This window comes from Argopecten irradians, unplaced genomic scaffold, assembly GCF_041381155.1.
Source record: "Argopecten irradians isolate NY unplaced genomic scaffold, Ai_NY scaffold_0414, whole genome shotgun sequence".
Taxonomy (NCBI): Eukaryota; Metazoa; Mollusca; class Bivalvia; order Pectinida; family Pectinidae; genus Argopecten; species Argopecten irradians.
In genome coordinates this window covers 374-20,810 of record NW_027187881.1, presented here as the reverse complement: position 1 = coordinate 20,810, position 20,437 = coordinate 374, and the positions used below count along the sequence as shown (strand labels likewise).

At 34.9% G+C, this 20,437-nt stretch overlaps 1 protein-coding gene across 1 annotated transcript; it reads left to right on the top strand.

Moving 5' to 3' along the window:
- The first annotated feature begins 798 nt into the window (after nt 1-798).
- LOC138312660 (F-box/WD repeat-containing protein 4-like) lies at nt 799-7,899 on the top strand. Its single transcript, XM_069253446.1, has 9 exons — nt 799-1,224; nt 2,244-2,345; nt 3,042-3,218; nt 3,651-3,786; nt 4,294-4,388; nt 5,021-5,089; nt 5,444-5,584; nt 6,332-6,467; nt 7,045-7,899. The coding sequence occupies exons 1-9, from the start codon at nt 959-961 to the stop codon at nt 7,162-7,164; spliced, it is 1,242 nt and encodes a 413-aa protein (XP_069109547.1). The 5' UTR covers nt 799-958; the 3' UTR covers nt 7,165-7,899.
- The last annotated feature ends 12,538 nt before the right edge of the window (nt 7,900-20,437 follow it).

The window sequence follows — 20,437 nt, the reverse complement described above, 5'->3', positions numbered from 1 at the left end:
TTTGAGAACGAATGAAAGACGTGGGTGATATTACTTGTACGGGAAAAAAATAACAAAAGAACAAAAAAAGTAAAATTCGATGGCTTCTGCATGTTCTCACTATTTTTTGGTTTTCATTTTCTTCTTTTATAACTACATCAAAAGTGTAATTTATTTGGCTTACAATTATTATAATTTATCGTTTTATAACCCATTGCGAACCAAATCACATAATCTTATATGGCAACTCACTTTCGATTAGTCGGATACATTGTATATGCGCGCGAAAGGGCTAGAATGGGAGCTGGAATCCGAGTGCCCGAAGAAAACCAACAGTATTGGACATGTGATGTCGAAAATATTACCAGGACCGTTTTTTATTATTCGGAACAACAGGTTCGATCGTTTGTTAAAGTCATTACATCAAGTATATTTTTATACAGGTCTGTGGGGGCTTTGTCAGGGCTCTTCTGAAAACAATGTAAAGTCACCAGATCCGTATTTAATTTATAAACGAACAACTAGGTCCAACAACAAAAATATGGAAGTATATACATTGTATACAGAATCTATCACTTAACCTACACATATCTTCCTGATTCACATTAAAAAAAAATAATCCTATTTGGACTTATTTTGCCAAGTCAATTAGAAACATACGAATAAGCGCTATTTGTAAATAAAATACATTCTATAAATATCCTTTGAGTGCTGACATTGTGAAATATTTTCCGGATATTACACACCGCACTGGGTCAACTATTGTATTTACTTTGTCATTGAAACGTTTGAATCGTACAGCGGAAATACCTTTTTCAAGCGTCAATAACACCAAGATTTATTGTTGTCCTTCTGCCATGGCATTTCGCAATTTAGAGCTGTAATTTTGGAATTTACAACTCAAATATGCTCGATAAAAGAAGAAGTTCGCCTATAATTTTCTATTTAAACTCCATCGGATTCCGTAAAAGTTTCAAACATGAATCAAAACGACCACATATCAAATATGGCAAGGAAAAGTTCGAAAATGAAAGGTGAAGATGGACACACTTCACTTTACTATCTGCCCGATGATGTACTGTACGTTATCTTACAGAAACTAGACATACAGTCTCTTGGCAGAGTATGTCGCACGTGTAGGAGACTGCGGAACTTGGTAGAGGCGGATTTTGTATGGACCAGACACGGGAACAAGAAAACATTGATTCAAGAATCCAAATGGTGTGACAAGAAACAGAAAATTGTGTATGCATGTCCTTTCACCTTATTCATTAATTAACTGATAGGCTAATTGTCGTTCCAATTATTCCGTCTTGTCGATATGATGATAAATCATAAATTCATGTTTACCCGGTGCATATAAGCTGTCTTGAAACTTTTGGTAAGATACAAGACTTGATCTGTTAAGTGAGACTACTTGTAACGTTACATGTACATTGGACTTGTACATGTATATTTAATAATTGAATTTGGTAACCTACCCACTGTATATAATACACTTATGTAAACTCATATCAGGAAATACCTGCACAATAAATCGACTTTAACAGTAACCACCTCTGATTAAAGAAAAAATGTTTATACAGACCACTTCATATAAACCTGGGCAGAGCAAAGGGATCTGAGAAGTAGGTACATGTTATATAATCATGGACCCAGATTTTTTATAGCCGGCAAATGAGCTTGTTGCGGAGGCCTCACCCATGCATATTATATCTGCCACACAAACACTATGAATTTTAATTAGATGATTTTCAAGAGGCTAGAGTAATGTTTGTCATATTGAGGCTTAAATCGTCTTAATGACGGCACTTTTTATAAATGTGTAGGATGATTTTGAAAGGAAAATAATCGCTCTTTCCGACGGTAGTATCTGCTTTTATGAAGATGTGCTAGAAATGTGTTTTTATAGCTGCTAAAGGTAGGCGGATTAGAAATTTTGAGTCTTTTAGCTTGCCACTCTTCTCGTATATAGTACCATGTAGAGTATGATTTTCATCGTTTTTTGATCTACACCTCTAAAACTGGTCTTAGGGTACTCTGAAATGACCATTTACAAATGTAGCTGCACTGTCTAGAAAGACCATTTTCTTTTTCTTGTGGGTGATTTTTATAGACAGGTTAGATTGTGCATGCAAAGGGACCTAAATATATGCTGATCCACGGGAGGTAGTCAGAAGCATTACAAGTATAATATTATAATCAATAATAAAAGATTTATATAAAGGTTATATTAACTTTAATGTCACTAATGTTTTCTACAGATCAACACAGTCAGAATGTTCATATAAGGAAAAGGTGCGCCTCTCCTATAACTGGAAATCTGGTGTTTTTACAAGTACAGTCATCACACAGAATCATGTAAAGTAAGTGGTCATTATATTATTTACTATGGTAATATTATGGTATATGACAGTGTATGTAAAAATAACAAATCAGTGACACAAATATTCTGTTGAAATTTTTCAATACAAAAGACAATACAAATGTAGTAGAGGTATTATGATGCCTACCTTCTATTGAAAATAGTTTTGTTACTTATTGACTCCATGGTACTCAATACTACAGGGGTTTCAATATCAGGCGGTACCAGCTCTATTTTGCCTGTTAAACATCAAACTGTACGTGGTACCTTCTGATTTGAGCTAAATTACATTAGATAGCATACAGATAGTAAAGAAAAGTACCCCCTGAAATTGCAATTGTATTGCCTCTCCTGAAAGATAATGAAACCCCCGATACTATAATTACCAGGTATTGTCAAATTCCTTCTGTTCTATTAGTAAGAGTTACTTCCCTTTATTTCATAATGATTTGTGAGACGGTGAGATTTCAGAGTCTAGTTAACTTGATTTGCCCTCTTTTACTTCTAGACTACAACTTCTGATCCTTAATTTTTAGCTCTTATCATAAAAAAGACACAACTTGATAGACTTATAGTTTAACTCATTCATCCCTGAAGACACATTTAGAACCTTCTAAATCAAAGACTAGACCAGTCCATTATGACATTTCAGGGTTGAATGAGTTAGTATTATACAAAATCTCTGGTTTGATTTTAGACAGATGCCATGGTTACAGTATAATGAGACAGGACTATGGGCCTCTTCAGAACAAAACATCAAATGTTTTAACACCAAACGACAAAGGAGTTCCAAACCTCTTCATACATTGAGTGGTGTCAAACACGATGTCACACACTTTGTTCTAAAAGATGATTCTGTCATAGCAGGCTGTAGGTATGTGTGCTAGTGAATTTGACATTTTAAATGTTATTTTATAAAAGCATTATTTCTTAACTCAGTCATTGTGAAATTCTAAAATTGAGAGTTGAAGGATTAAACATTTTGTCTTTTCATTTTACACTTACTTGTTATTGCTGGTGCATCATTAGTTTGTGTATTTGTGAAAATTACTTTTTCTTTGATAATCAGATGTACATTTGTAAAATTTTAATGTAATCAAGGTCAAAGTTCACTGTGTCAGACAAGCAAATATTTTATTATTCACAAGGGGAAACCAGATAAGGGTAACTGCAGCGGTTCCTTACCTGTGATTATTGCACAATGGTATTTATAAAAGGAATATTATGCATATTATTCCATGAGAAGATCTAGGATTCAAGCATTTTAAATATGTTTTCTTGTGAACTTCATTCTCTATTTTGTCAGCGATGGAAGTATTGTGAGTTGGAACAAGACATCAGAGAATCCAACATTTACTCATAAAGTTCACAATGGCCATGTACACAAGGTGGATGTCAGAGAAAACCTGGTCTTCTCAGGATCTGCCGATAACACAGTCAGGGTAAGCCTTCTTCATGATATTATCCACCAAAGTCACATTCTTTGTAGAAGTTTTATTTTTATTTTGTTCAACACTGTATTAACAGACCAGGTTAAATTCTAATGAAAACCTCCAATATATACAATACCCCCAGTATGTGTCTGTAGTTAAGGTGTTTTTTTTTATAGAAACGAATATACCTATTTAATTTTAATGTGAAAATCAATCTTAAAATGTCAGCCCACTCCCTATAAATATATATAAGCAACTATCCGTGTTAAGAACTCAGTGAATGTGTTAGCTTAAGAACACCTGGCAAATGTCCAGTAATGTTTTGAACTTGCAACCCAGACTGGAGGGCTGCTAGCAATGTGTCATCAGTCTGAACACCTCTGCTGTGACCTCTGACCCCTCTGCAGTGGCTGTTGTTATTCATCCTTTCTCTCTGTCACTGTGCCACGGTATAGAACCTTTCAAGATATCTGACTTTCCACTACTTCATGTAATCACAGAAATTTTGTCCCACAGATCACTAACACCGACAAAGCAGCAGAAAACCGAGTTGTAAAAGTGTTTGATGTAAATGAGCGAGTATGGTCTGTGGCTGCTTCACCAGATGGCAGGTCAGTATATCAAAGCATTTCTAGACATCCTCGATACTCCAGGGGTCATAATCACTGACGTTATATCCACTCCCATCTTGACACTCCAGTTGTTGATATCACTGTTGTTATAACTAACGCCTCAATACCCCAGGGGTAAAGTTGCAATCACTGTCAATCATTAATATATCCAACTCATCCTTGATACTCAAGGGGTTACTATCACTGTTGTTATACCCAACTACATCCTCGATATCCTAGTGGTTAAAATCACTGTTGTTATACCCAACCCTTCTTGATACTCAAGGGGTTACTATCACTGTTGTTATACCCAACTACATCCTCGATACCCTAGTGGTTAAAATCACTGTTGTTATACCCAACCCCTCCCTTGATACTCCAGGGGTTACTATCACTGTTATTATACCCAACCATATCCTGGATTTTCCAGAGATCACTATCTTTCTTATAGTTATATTTCTGTTTTGCTTTAAACAACTAGACCTCAAAGTAGAAATCAAAATTAATGGGTAAGGTATATACAATAGTGATATTTGTAACAAATCAATCTGATGATCGCTTGAACACTTATTACGAGTCTAATTAAGAAGGACAGTGTAATTGATTAACCATATAATCTGTTTATTTAATAGATGTTGTGTCGGAGGCACGGCCGCTAGTACCAACGAGACTCCCCCCTTAGTTGTTTGGGATGTGGAAAGGTTTGTTTCTTTAATTATCATTTTATATCCATCATTCAATGAGCATTGAAATGTTATTTTGTGGTGGGCTCTTCATGTAGTAGTTGATGACTACCTGATCAAACAAGTGGGATTAAATACTCCATTGTAACAGCAGAGAAGCAGCCACAGTGTCCAAGTGGTTTAGCAAATTTGACATAACCACTAGCCAACTACCTCCGAGATTTGAGTTACAAAAACAGTTTTCACTTCAATTAAGCTGTGATAGTTTATGATGCCGATGAGAAAGAAAAAATTTGTTTAAAAAATTCATCTGTTGAATATACATTTTTTGTTCAATGTATACACTACAGTATAGATCTACCTTTGTTTCAGTTTGACAACGTTGTGTTACCTTGGAAAACAACACAAGAAAGGCGCGGGGGTGTATGACATGAAATTTGAGTCCCCAAACCTTCTACTCACCAGCGGTTATGATACAGTGATACGGTTATGGGACATGAGGACACATGACTGGTGAGTACGCATAGAACATACACATCATGTGCTAGCTCTTGATGTGTAATGGTATTTATTTCACTCTCCTTAGTTTTTTTTCCGAAAAGTTACAAGAACATTAGTATCAATTTTTCTTTCCTTTAATTTCCAAAAATGTCTAACTTTAAAGTGAACAGTCGGGCAAGGAAAGTTAAAGTTGGTAAAAATGGTATGAATGTATCCAGTATAATTTCTTATGAAAAAGAAAAAAAATATCTTATGTCAAAACCTCTCTGCATGCAAAGAAATTTATTGTATAGGAATCCTAAAATGTCCTCCCAACTGAATATGTCGGTGGTTACATTTCCACGCAGCATCGCCTTCAAAGACTTAGGCGAATTTATTTTTAGAACTTTTCCTTATTTCAATTGTCAGAACTGGGCAACGGAAGCAGAATTTGACCGTTGTTCTTATATGTGAGAACATTTGGAAGGCCAATGAACGCATTTAGGCTGGTTTTCTTTGCCTGATTATTCACTTTAAGAAAAGTGAAAAGAAAATACAGTATAATTTCTTATTGTTATGACTGTTTCTACCGCAATCAAAAGAAGATATATTTGAACCATTTGATAGATAATCCAATTTTTAGTTGTAGATCACTCTGTCAGTCCGTCAAACTAAAACCACAGAGAAACAACAAAAAAGGAGTTAAGCAAGCAAACAAAAATTAAAAAAAGACATGCCAACAATTGGTATTTAATTTTTGAACTGTTACTTTGTTTACAGTGTATGTAATTGGGTGGAGCCATTCGACTACGCCATCTTCTGTATTCAGTCCGATAACAACATGGCCATGTTGGCTGGTACAGCTCGAAGCAGCATGACCCGCCTGTGGGACAAGAGAAAGACAAATCCTGTTGGTGTAAGTAATATGGACAAAGATCTAAATGAAAAAAAAACTAATTAAGTTGGTGTATATTTCTCAAACAAATGGCAGATCCAGTTGGTGTATAAAGGTATGTGAACAAAATCATATCTGGTTTTGTAAAGTCATGCTAACAAAAGACATTTTGAGTAAGTTATCTTAAAGAATTGAATACATTTCAAGTTGGTGTAAATTACACGTACATGTATCTTTACAAATGACAATTTGTTGTATTAAGGGTCACAGAAAGGGAAAAGAGTGCTAATATGGTATTAACGACAAATGTATGTCAAATTTGTGCTAATTGTCATATTCTACAGATACTGTATAGATACTTTCTTTCACATGTGATCTACTTTCGAGAATTTTGCATTTAAAACAAATTTGCGAATTTTTATCTCAGCGAATGTATATATACCTTGTAGTGATTCAATTTTTAAATCCGCAAAATTTCATCTTGGCGATCATGTTTTGACGTTGAAATCACAAAATTTAGAAGCTGCAAAAGAAAGTTAGTTTACAGTACAAGATATTATGTCAATATGTGTTTTAAGTGAATTGTTGTATTCCACAGATTTACCATCCTCCATGCAGAAGACGAGACAGTCCAGTATACTCCATCGCCCACGACACTTCACGGTTGTTTGTGGCTCTCGATCTTAGCGTCCACATGCTTGATTTCTCGGTAAAATAATGAAAAAACTCAGGAATAATAATTGACAACTTAATCAGGACACTTACGACTTACCAGACACGAGTCGAAATTCCATTCTGTATTTACCGAGTTATCTGCCCTTGCAGAAAACTCTTTAGACTGAAATATGCCAAGATGGTATACATAGCTTTGCTGCATTATCATTTGAAAGATTTCAATTTTTTTTCATAAACAATGCTTTGAATCCACGCATCAGAACTTACAGGTATAGATTCTCTCCCGAGTTTTCATGCTGAAGATCTCTTAGATCATCTTAGGATAATTTCTACAAGATATTTTGCAGCAATATTCATCTTGTATCAAAGAGGGGATGCAGTCATTCTTATAAACATCCCAGGACTATATGTATACCTTTATTATAGTATAACTGAAAGCTCAAGAGAAAATGCAAACATAGTTCACTGCATTGATTTGGTTTTGAAGGGAGGATTTGAATCTATGTAATCTTAAAATAAAGCTACATCATGCAAAATATTTATGCAGTTTATGTTTTTGATTATGACTTTGCCTTTCTGAGAAGGATAAAATTAAAGAAAGAGGTACTAGAATTCTTTACATAGCTATATACCAGATCATGAATATTTGTGAAAACAAGTGAAGGCTCCCCCTCCCGAAATGTAGCCACTTTTAATGACTAAATATGCTGTATCTGTGATAAGCATGTTCTGCTATCTTATAATTTATTCACTACTATATTTGTTAATAAATTATTACACTGACATACAATGTTGTTTGTTTTATTATACCACGATTATACAGTATTACCTGCCTTATCGACCACCTCTGTATAAAGACCACCTGCTTAATAAGACCACTTGGCTATAGAGACCACTTTTGCTTTGTGGTCTTTCTAAGCAGGTTTGACTGTATTTTTCCATTTCAACTTATGAAATGTATTTGCAAATTTTTCCAGAAGAAAATATTCAAATAATCAGACTATGTACACACATTGTTATATTCGTTTAATGTATCTGTGAAATATTTTTTGATAAAATTAAATTACAGCAGTATGCTTCAAATTCTAAATATTTTAATTTTAAAGCATTTTTTAGTTATTTGAAAAAAAATATTGTGATGAGCTATCTTGGATTCCTGTTACAAAATCTTTAATTACATCTGATCCGGTGAATACGTGAATTACTCTGTAAATATAACACTATATACAGCATCAAAGTCATCCAAGATCTTAGTAGAGGCATATCAATTTGAACTTAAAAGGAATTTTTAGCTTATTTGCACAGTGCATTTTTCAGATGAAATTCTGTCTAATAGTTTCGAAGTAAAAGAGGTGTTCACCAAGGTGATGCCAATGTCCCCTCAATTTTTAACCATGAAGAGGAGACTACCATGTATAAGGAAATACTTTTTTTTCAATAAATAAGTGAAGAAATAAATTGATGAATATGAAATAAATATCGCTAGTTCTGTGAGTATTGCATCATCATAATTGCCTGGCCAATTTTACTTGAGAAGAGCTTGACATAAAATTCACCTAAAAATTGGGTCTACCTTGCATGTAGAAAGACAAACGTAGCAGGGATTTTTTTTTTATGCATTTAATTATTTTTTAATATTTTTATCTTGAAATAGAATGAGAGGCTCAAACTTTTCAATTGTGGTAATGGTTTAAACAAATAACTTTTGTAACTGAAGAAATATATAATTAGTCCCCGAGCATATGTAATCGTGCATTGCTTATCAAAGTCATTCTATTGTTTTTAAGTTGAGCCTAGCAATTGTTCGTTATTCAATAAAAACATATTTTAATGGATTAAAATTGGTTAGGCGAAAAAAATATATACTAAATTGTGTGTCTATTTAGAGTTGCATTGGCAAATAAATAGGGTCGGTAGGTCGGGATTTTTTTTGTGCACAGGGACCTGGCACGAAACTTTTTAACCAACATTATATATATGTATATTGTTGGTTAAAATTTTTCATGTCAGGTCCCTGTGTGTGTGTGTCTTTCACTCTAAAATAATGGACGGAACCGGAGTCTGAGATCGAAATCCCGACTTTTAACATTTTTTTTTCTCGTTGAAAACTGGAAAAAAATTAGGGTAGGGTTTAAAAATCAGGGTCGGCCGGGTAACCCTAAACAGACAATTTAGTATATAACTAAGCACAAGCTATGACATTGACCTATGTGTAAGACTATATAATTACCAAACTAATGACTGATTTACGTTTTAAACATAAGAATCTATAGATTTTACCCGCTGCTTTGTCGCCGTTTTCTTATCGTAATTTTCCCGCCATTTTGAACTTGAAACGCGAATGCTATCGTGTTACTGATGCTGATCCCGGACTATTAATGTTGATAATATCGATTGTTCGCTACAGAGCCAAGACGATTTAAATATAGTAGCCATGACGACACGTGAGCTTTGATCAGCGAGATTGTTTCTGCACACCCTGCCCAATAAATGGCGCTCTTTAGGATCCTAATCGGGCGCCGTGATAAAGGTGTCACCACGCACCTGTAGCGACTATCGGCTGATGGAGTTTGACACAGATGTCTGTGAAAACCATCTAGGTATATATGATTTATGTTGACCATTTATGAATGATTGATTTTGTCAGCGTGTATATCATGGCACTTTCATTTTCATATTTTCATATTTTCATTATCTTACGTAATGGGAGTCGACTTATATTTTTTACTATTCGTGTGGGCATATTTTGCAAGATTGCATCATAGATGCTTAGCTAAGTCAAAGACCATAAAAAGACTTAACTAATTGATATCTCTATATCTACCTAGAGTAGGTGTACGACTTACATATACATGTACTTAGTAGTGTACTAAAAATCATGATTGCATCTTGATATTGCGAAACTTATGAACTGTGTCCAGGTCAAATTCTGGTACGACAGGCCAAATTCACAATCTAAAACATCTTACGAATTATTCTTCGTGCATGGCAATTATAATGTAAACAACTCGATTTCATTTAGATGCAATTCTTCTTGCTCCGGATGAAAACGCGCGAATGGGTAACAGGTACACCGGTATATTGGGAAATCGAATCCCGTTCCTCATAATGCAAGGCCAGTGCTTATGTCACTCAGCTGTCGACCCAATTAATGTTGGTTTTATCAAATATTTTTAAGAATCTTGTCCTATGAAATTACACAACTAATATACAGTGCATCGTATAACATCGATCGATTGCAGCATTTAGTGGAATCTTTAGAACAAAGCAAAATAGATATCTCTCTCTTTCGAAAGATTTGCTGTCGACTCCATTTCGTAGTTGCTTCTGTTAAGAATGTACAAAAACCTAAGGAAATTCTTAGTATGCTATGCCTTATACATTTCCACAAGAGATTTATCAGACAGTTTTAAATTAACGATCTTTTAAATTAATAAATTACTTTAATATTTTCTATTTTTTTTTTTATTTTTAAATATCTTTGGTAATGTCTGTCTATGTGAACATACGTTCCTAGCAGAGGAATTTACAATGGTGTCGTACAGGGTTCTGTTTTGTCCCTAGTACATTTGTATGTAGGAAATAATCAATTGGTGGTTTTTTTGTACCCTTTGACTATTGATAGTAATATAACTTCTTAAACGATATTGAATGTCTTTTCTTTGGATAATAAAATCTAGATACGCAAATGAAAAATGTTGTATATAGACAATATTCCTTCACCTGAACCGAGGGGGGTGGGGGAAGATATCTCACGCGAATTTCACATCACGAATATTGCCTCTGTATAATTTTACTGAATTTTGAGTTTAAAAGCGCATGAAAACGATCTATGGACACATGGATAGCTATATACTAAGGATCAAATAAAGATTTAAACTAATTCAAGTCACCCGTACTCGCAGGAGTGATATAATCTGATTTCACTGACTTTACCGACTTAGTACTCCCGATAAATATCGGAAACCAATAATGTCTACTGAACCATCTGTCGGTGAATAACACTTCCGGGTTCCCGAGTACCGAGTCTGCAATTAGTTGTTCTGTTTTGTATTTAAGTATATATATATATATGTAGTATGCCCTAATGAGGACGGTTTGTTTATTGGACATCGGGGACTGACTTGAGAAATAAATTAACGCTAACGTTTCAGCTCAAAAAATCATTGAATAGCGCCATAATTACATGTGCTGAGACTCGTATTTCTACTTTTAGCAATGGATAGGTTATTGTACGTGATACGAGACAGAGCTTCGCGAGGATTGTCGTAGATATTGTACAATTACGGACTTTCTGTTCAGTGTTTGGTTCTTTTTATTATACTGCAACACGCATTCTACGTGTAAAATTAGCATGGTAATCCAACAATATGTCGTGTCTAACGATGTCGACATTGCCTATCAGAAGTTTCTCAATGTCTAATATTGGTCAGGATGACCTATTCAACGTCATCATGCACCGTCCGTCGTCGTGCGCCGTGTGCCGTCCGCCAGGCGTAAACTTTTCATTCAAACGACTTCTCAATAACCGAAAGCAAAAACCCAGGGTACTGGTATTTGGCCTGTAGCATGCTGGGATGAAGGGCTACCAAGTTTGTTCAAATGAATGACCTTGAACTTCAATCAAGGTCACATGGGTCAAAAAGGCTAAAATCTTCAAACAACTTCTTCTTAAGAACCAGAAGGCCCAGGGTACTGATATTGGGCCTGAAGCATGCTGGGATGAAAGACTACCAAGTTTGTTCAAGTGAATGACCTTGATTTTCATTCAAGGTCATAGAGGTTAAAAAAAGCTAAAATCTTTAAACGACTTCTTCTCAAGAACCAGAAGGCCCAGGGTACTCATATTGGGTCTGTGGCATGCTGGGATGAAGGGCTACCAAGTTTATTCAAATGAATGACCTTGACCTTGAATCAACCCGGTCACTGGTCAAATAGGCTAAAATCTTTAAACGACTTCTTGTGAATAAATAAGAGGCCTAGAGACCTTGCACTGGGCTTGTGACATTCTTGGATGAAAGACTACCAAGTTTGTTCAAATGAATGACACTGACCTGCATTCAAGGTTACAGGGGTCAAGTAGGCAAAATCTTTAAAAGACTTCTTCTCAAGAATTGAAAGGCCCAGGGTACTCATATTGGGCCTGGAGCATGCTGGGATGAAGGGCTTACAAGTTTGTTCAAATGAAGGAACGTGACCTTCATTCAAGGTCACAGGGGTCAAATAGCCTAAAATCTTTTAAACAACATCTTGTGAATAACTAAGATGCCTTCAGTTCTGATATTGGGCCTGTAGCATACTAGGAGAAAGAGCTACCTTGTTTGTTTAAGTGAATGACCTTTATGGACTTTTGAGATCAAAGTCACAAAATAATTTGGAAACTTACAGCTTCGAATAAGGGGTCTGTTGTCTTAATTGCTTGCCGCTACTGTATACTGTGACTACCTTTGTTTTGTGCCAAAAGTCAGATGACCGTAAAGGCCCATGGGCCTCTTGTTATACAAACGGTGGGAAGCCCTTAGCATTAAAGCTGCCGCGGAAAGGCATACATGTATACAACGAATGTCAAAATTAATATTGATAAAATAAACCCATCTGGAATTTGACAAAACGAAGCACCAAATACGTATCGAAAAATTAAAAAAAATTAAAAAAGCACACTTAAAACACAAAAACATTTCTGTATGCCCATACGGATTAAGGTATGATTCTAAACAGATTGTATATTTATATGTAAATGCATTCATAGATACTATAGTTGTGTTATGTCTGACATTGTATCGTTTGACTTAGAATGTACAAATCTAAAACTATTCAAAGGCAGTTTTTAATGAATAAGCAACCATACACTGAAGGAAATCGAAGATAAAATTCTTACCAGACAGGCTTATGCCAAATTATTTTAGTAATCTATAAAATAGTTACCTAGGTATTGAGAGGTGATCTATAGGAACGAATACGGATAAAATTGACTCGAATGCTGTGAAACACAGCACATGGTTTGATATAATCATATGAATTACTGAATCTGTCATGATTCTAACTCGGGACCTCTTGGTTACTTAAGAGAAGCTCTCTGTAGCCGAGCGGTATATTGCGGCTAGTAGTACACCTGCACGTGCACGTGTATGACATATGAATAACAATCATCCTAATTACCATTATTAGTTAGTATGACAGGTGGTGAAGCCTTTACAAACAACCTGATTACATTTATACAATCATCCAGTCATCCTCCTCGGAGACTTTAGTGACTAATAATTGATTTCTAGTTGTCCTGGTTATCGGACGGGTGTAATCACGAGCTTGTCAGTAATTCAGACAGTGTATTTTTAAAAGTGATGCTATCAAGGATGTGACAATTGCTGTTTATAGCATTGTTCGGGTAGAATTTCAAGAACGATGACCCATGTACATGTATATCAAAATGCACGATGTATCTGAGGCTAGCCATGCTCTGAATGACGCACGTGTGTCGATTCCCATGCTTTATATAGGGGGTTGGTCAGTGCAAGGTAACAAAGCACAGCAAAAGAAAAATGGCTTCACTTCCTTGCACACTTGAACTGTCATAACGTATTGCATAACCATCACGGGTTCATAATTTTTTAAAGTTCAAAGTATTTTCAAGATCGCAATCGTGTTGGCGATCAAATATGAATAAAATGTTCAAATGGACTAAATTGCTCTCCTGTCTCAGCACAAGAATTGGATTCTAAGTTATCTTATTGATTCAAATTTTGAATTTTTGCGTTTGAAACTCAATATTGCAAAAAAGAATTCTTTAAACTTAAGCTTTTCGTAATAAAATGTTTGTGCTTAAAGCCTTAGAATACATTTGTTAATTATAATTTATTTCTTAATCAAAGTGCATATAATGACGTAGTGTATTGAAAACGTCGTTTAATAGAATTTTGTGCCTCGTTAGTTGTTTTTAATAAAGGCGGAGATAACTAATTTATGTGTTTTTCGAGATTTGAGAACATGTTTAAATCATTTACAAGCATTCTAGTGACGAGCATTTTCATTGTCTTGAAAATTTATGTTATCGTGTAATGCCGCACAATTTTAAGTTGTCAATTGTAACGTTGTTTCTGATTTGCTGAAATAACAAAAAAAAAAAAAAAAAAAAAAAACCCAATGACATGAGTTCCAAGAATTTTTTAATTACGCGAGATTGGGCATAGAAATTTGATTGCTTACATCAGAGGAGTTGCACAATAAATCGAGTGATGTTTTACTTTTATGTAAAGCCCAAGGCTTATTTTGTGATAAAAATATAAAATTAATCTATTAAACCGTGAATTGGGCCCAGTTTCAAGAGCATTCCTTTAACTTTGAGGAATCCCTTAACTTAAAATTCCCTATAGGAAAGCATTGCATAAGCTAATGAAAATCTTGTTTAGATCTGTATAATGCTTCCCTATGGAGAATTTTAAGTTAATGAATTTTTAAGGAATGTTCCTGAAACTGAGCCATTTGTGATATAGTCGAGTAGCTGTTTTTGTACATAGCTCTGATACTGACGTTCGTCATTGCATTAGCACAGTATTAGGAGTTTATGACATCATATGTGACGGCGACTGACAAAATGGGCCCAGATGAGGAAAAATCACATTTTCATTTTTTCACATTTTTATTTACTTCATGGTGTGTAGATCACGTTTACAAAATATTAAAGCCGTAGGATAAAGCATTTAAGAGATATGCGACTTTGAATGAGGCAACATGTAGATTCATTAATGACAAAATTACTGACGTCAAATCATCACGTCATGAACATTGACGTCATGTCACAAGGCTGCCAATAACGTTACATAAAACATACAGGTACATATGACTATGCTTTGGACTGGTCTTTAACACCTGTAATTTATTAAAAAAAAGTTTAGCTCGATCAGTGTTACATGAAACTACATCATTGTCCGTTCTATCAAAATACAAGATAATCTGTGACACGTACATGTAACAATCTAATTCTACGATGTGACGGGGTGAAACACTGCGTGCTATGTGTATCAAAATATTTTCGCGTGTGATTTAATTTCATGGTTTGGAATTTTAAAATGTTTTCGTTGGTAGAGATATTCATGGTTCGACAATGATACCATTAATAAATCAAATGTGATATTTTTTTAAATATTCATGGTTCCACAGCAACCGCCAAAAGAACAACTTCACGAGGAAAATTCCATGCAATGATATTGATTTGTATGTTCGTATTTAAAGCGTCAAAGATCTGTGCATTTGATTAAAGTTTACATTATATGCTTCCAGATTCTTTTAACTATAATGTTGGTATACGAATAGCATTAATGGAGTGACCGATGAGATACCGAAGAAGTCAAATAATATTACATTTATGCATGAACAGCTTTTAGCTACATGCACATGCATGCGTATACGCTCATGTGCTAAGAATTGACGAAGTCCGAATAGATGATGTAAATAAAACTGTCAAAACTAAATTGAATGTGGATTAAATGATCAAATAAAAAGACTTATGTATGAAAAATCGTATTCAGGTTAGATGAGGTTTTCAAAGTACTAGTGAATCGAGCCCGAACCCTCCGATCTCTTTGCGTTCACCCTTGGAAACCAGTGTACATGTCGAAACATCCGTCGTGTAGGCTGATTACATTGGTAACCAGTAATATATATTTTCAATTCCCCATGTTCCTTTCTGTATGACGGAATAATGTCGTTCTATCTCATCCACAATACGGCATATAATATACACAATTATACGGATTTATATATATATCTTGTTATATCTATACATTCAGGATCCATCTTGTTTTTGTATCAGTTGATCTTAATCTGATTATAGTGTGCTGGTTTGTTAAATGTTTTTTTAAACGATATGACGTGGACAGTTCATACATGTAAATGCAATCTGGATCGAGCAAAGGGAAATGGTGGTAGGGAAGGAGGTTATTATGGTAAACAAAGGCAATTCAGTTCAATAACTGTTGTGTTTTTTAATCAGATCAACATTTAAAACACTAAAACGATGTATGTCTTTTACTGGGTTTTTTTCTGTTAAATGTGTGTTTTAAGTCAACTATTTAGATTTCTTAAACTGTGATGTTAATCAGGTGTGTTCGTAGTTCTCCGATTCACACACTTTAAATTCTATATCATGTAGATATACTACTTGATTTAGTATACTGACCCATTATGGCACATAAAACAAAAACCTGTGGATGGAGTAATCAAATTTAAGAAACGATTGATCGCATTTACATTTCAGATTCTTTTCTTTAAACATATCTTATAGACAACTCAAGAACTAAACCTATTTTTTAGAGTTCTACTTTATATATATTTCGGATAAAAAACGGTAAGAGAAATTGCAATACACACGATTGAAAAAAAAAGACGAAAAAAACGTTTCAAACATAGGGTTCTGAGAATTAGTAACAGTTTATATCAATTTGAACCCACCACATTGCCAATAGATCACTATAGAGGTCCTAATGCTCTGGATCAAAAGTTCCACAGTTTTTTTATGTTGATTATAAGACCCCTAAAACTAATATATGTACACTCTGGTACCCAGATAAAAATTGATATAAATTGTAACTAATTCTCACATCCCTGTGGTTTCTAATATAGTTTTTTTCTACATAAAGCTCTTTCTAGATGATGTAGATGAAATGAAAAATACTGTTTCACCCTAAGATTTAAGCACTGATGAGTGATTTGACTAGACTGGGTGGGGTTGGTGTGCGGGATCCTCACAAAACTGTAGAAAGTATATAAAATATCTTCGTCCCTTGACCACTCCCTGCATCATGTACTGTAGAACGAATATACGTACCCGGCCTACTATACCTTTCGGCCGGGTACGAATTGGTCCCTATGTGTCGTAGTGGAGCACTGCCTCCGAAAATCACTCGGGCATAGTTTTTCATACTTTTTTGTAGGTTTCCGATTATTTTTATGCGTATACATGCATTTACATATTATTTTTGTCCAAAACAAACATAACTACCATTCTTAATATCTACCGTACAGGTCACAAGACGTCAAATTCACAATTTGTGGACTCGCCGTATAAATTCCCCTCAGAAAGATCTTCATATGAATATGTAAAAAAAATGATGCCTTGATGAGAATTTGATATTTTATGTGGTTCAGTTTTATTGCCTAGTAGGTAAGCGATACCAAACAAGTACGATAAAATGCAAACAAATGATTAATAATGGTTTGCATAATCATTAATTTGCTCCATTAGCGGTAATAGGCACCAATTGTAGCTCTAAAGACGACACCATTTTCTGTCTATAAGTCTTTTGGGCTACAATATTGCAGCTACATGTACTGTATAATGACATCAAAATTAATGCTATGGTCACAATGATCTGTCGGTATCCGGAGATAGGGGGTAATCGGGAGTACACCGCTGGTTTTGGGCCATTTTCCGATACTGGACAATATCGGTCAAAAAATGTGTCCGACATAATTTCCATTAAAAGGAGGCCGTGCGGTAATCGTACGACGTCTGTTTCCAAAGAATTGTTGTTTTTTTTTGGGGGGGTGGGGGGGGGGGGGGGGGGGGGGGGCGGTGAGGCAGTGATTGCCGCTCGATTAAATGATATGTGAAGGATATGTGGCCGATTATGAAATTTTTAGATTATGAACGTCCCCGATGCTGTCTGAGAGTCCCGTCCACCGGCCGGCCATGTCTACATAAGTAGCATAAGTACTGAACTCTACCGACGTACACTATAAATACCACATTCCTTGTTATCATCGTCGTATAGTTCTACAAGAAAATAGACATCATTTGCACTGATCAGAAACTTAACTTATTCTCGTACAAAATTAAAGATCATCCACAGTTGTTTGGTTCTATAGATATTTTTGTTCTATCTCTATCTACTCGAATTACGTATGTATACATGTAAAGAGAAAACAATATGTATAAAGCCAAACACCTGTGGTTCATCTACAGAATTCAATTCTCGGCTGATGAAATCTGCTTCCTTGTCCTCTTACAATTCAGACGGAATATTTCTAACACAATTTTCATGCCTTTATTTTGTCTTTAAAACAACGTCCCGTTGTTTGCATTTTAACTTTCTGTACTCGTGATATGTTTGCTACATGTATATCAATGTATTCGGTATAATTTCAGTGACTTTTACGACTTTGATTTTCGATATTTTATTTTAAATATGTTCCGACGTATTTCAAAATATTATCAACTTGTGAAAGAGCAAAGCCTGTGGAATTTTCAGAATATTCGTGAAGAAACAATATTGCTAGATAAGATTTGAAAATGTCAAAACTGTATTAAATTTATTTATAAATATATTTGTCCAGATCATCTGACATGTGGCATATTGGAATTTCAGTCGAAATTGATTGAAATAAATCTGAATTTGTTTCACTCTTATCTTTGATTAATTTGCCATGAATATATTCATTGTTATCTCTACCAACGAAGAGAAAAACAATCTCAATATTTTTTTCTAATGTCCTGTTTGCAGCTATATTTATTTATTCATTTATATTTGTTAGAAAGTACCTACATGTTTACACTATGTATACTGATCACCTGATACTCACCAGTCTACCCTTTATATTATGTATTGATACTGTACAGGTAGTTAAATTTATACATAAAATGCGGGCTTTATGAAACGTAGTTTATTGAGAGTTTCCGCAAATAAACGTGGTGACGTCGGCAAAAAATGTGCGTAACTTTATAACGTCATTTATTCCGACGTCATAATCGCCGCATCTAAGTTCATGCGACTGTAATCACCACTTGGACTTCAAACGAGATCGATGGAATGTTGTTTTTATCTTTCAAATTTACTTTCGGATTCACCAAGAACACGGAAAGAACATCATAGAATACAAGTGAAGTCTAATGCATCCTTGTCTTAAGATGAAGGTTAAGGTTGATAACTTATATTTTTGTTCCAGTAGGCTCAGGCCTAATCTGTGCATAAGATGATGTTACACAAAGGCTAATAGATATAATTACGAAATATAAGTTCGCACAAGTTTCTGGTCATCTGACGCACAATACATTGATGGTCGACCCGTATATTGCACCCTCACCTTCCCACACCCCCGTAGGCCTATATATATGACTAAGCTTATAAGTGTGTTTTGGTCATCACCTAAAGGATAATTACACATACTTTTTTGTAATTTTGTAATATTATTTTTTATACTACTGTACTGATCGTATTTTATTTTTTTTTGATCAATGCCTACAAGCATATGTCTGTCACACTACCCACTTTCAATACATTATTCAGTGAAGCCATGTACAACACAAGAAACTATTAACAGGAATATGATTATAAAGAATCAAGTACTAGACTAACTGTACTTATGCATATACCTTCTCATACTGTAATAAAACTAGCTGACAGTACACGTATAGGCCGAGTGTAACGTTGATTATGTTTTTTTTTTTTAAATTCAGGGTAAAACAAAATGGGAGTCAAAGCGTTATGTTATGTGATTAATATGAACGCATGCAAATAATAAAGCTTGGGGAATAAGGAAGTGAGGAGTAGAAATTTAGCGTTAGTGAAAAAAATAGATTTAAAACATCTTAAAAAGATTTTTTTTTTCTGAACAAAACTGTCAGTTGCTAACAAGTTGCCCGTGCTGTTTTCATCTCTGTTGCCTAGTTTTTCGTATATATATGTACAATATGTATAAGATATGGAAATGGTGAATCTGTAAAAATATTCTGAAAATAACATCGTGCGACACCCTAAACACTTTAATGACATTGGAGCTTCCTGGTGTCTAATTTTAGATAAAAAAAAAATCACGTGATGCACGTCCATTCACGTGATGTTATACATTAAAATAAACACACGCAACGTGATAAACTGTGTAGACACAAGAATAAGTCCAGGTGCATGTATTTCCGAGAATGTATCTACGTAATGCCCAGTGCCCTAATACACCTATAGGGGCATGACGGCTTTCACACTGACCACTGGCCATCTATACACACTAATGGGTTTGCTCTGGCCAAGTCTATGTTTACACAATGTTCAGACGACCGCGTGTGCTAACATGCAGTGATTGTGTTCGTCGGGGATTTTATTTCTAAGAAAGTATATACCATTCAACTCTCTTATGAGTTAAGCCAACCAAAGAATTAGCCAATTAAGTTAATGACCGGGATTTACAGGACGACATTGGCAGTATAAAGTGAAAGTATTGTACATATAAAGTACACGTGGACGTGGTGTAAATATTCTTCCTGTTGGATATATATCATCACATAATAAATCTCAGAAAAACTAGGGTGTACATCAACCCCAGTCGGT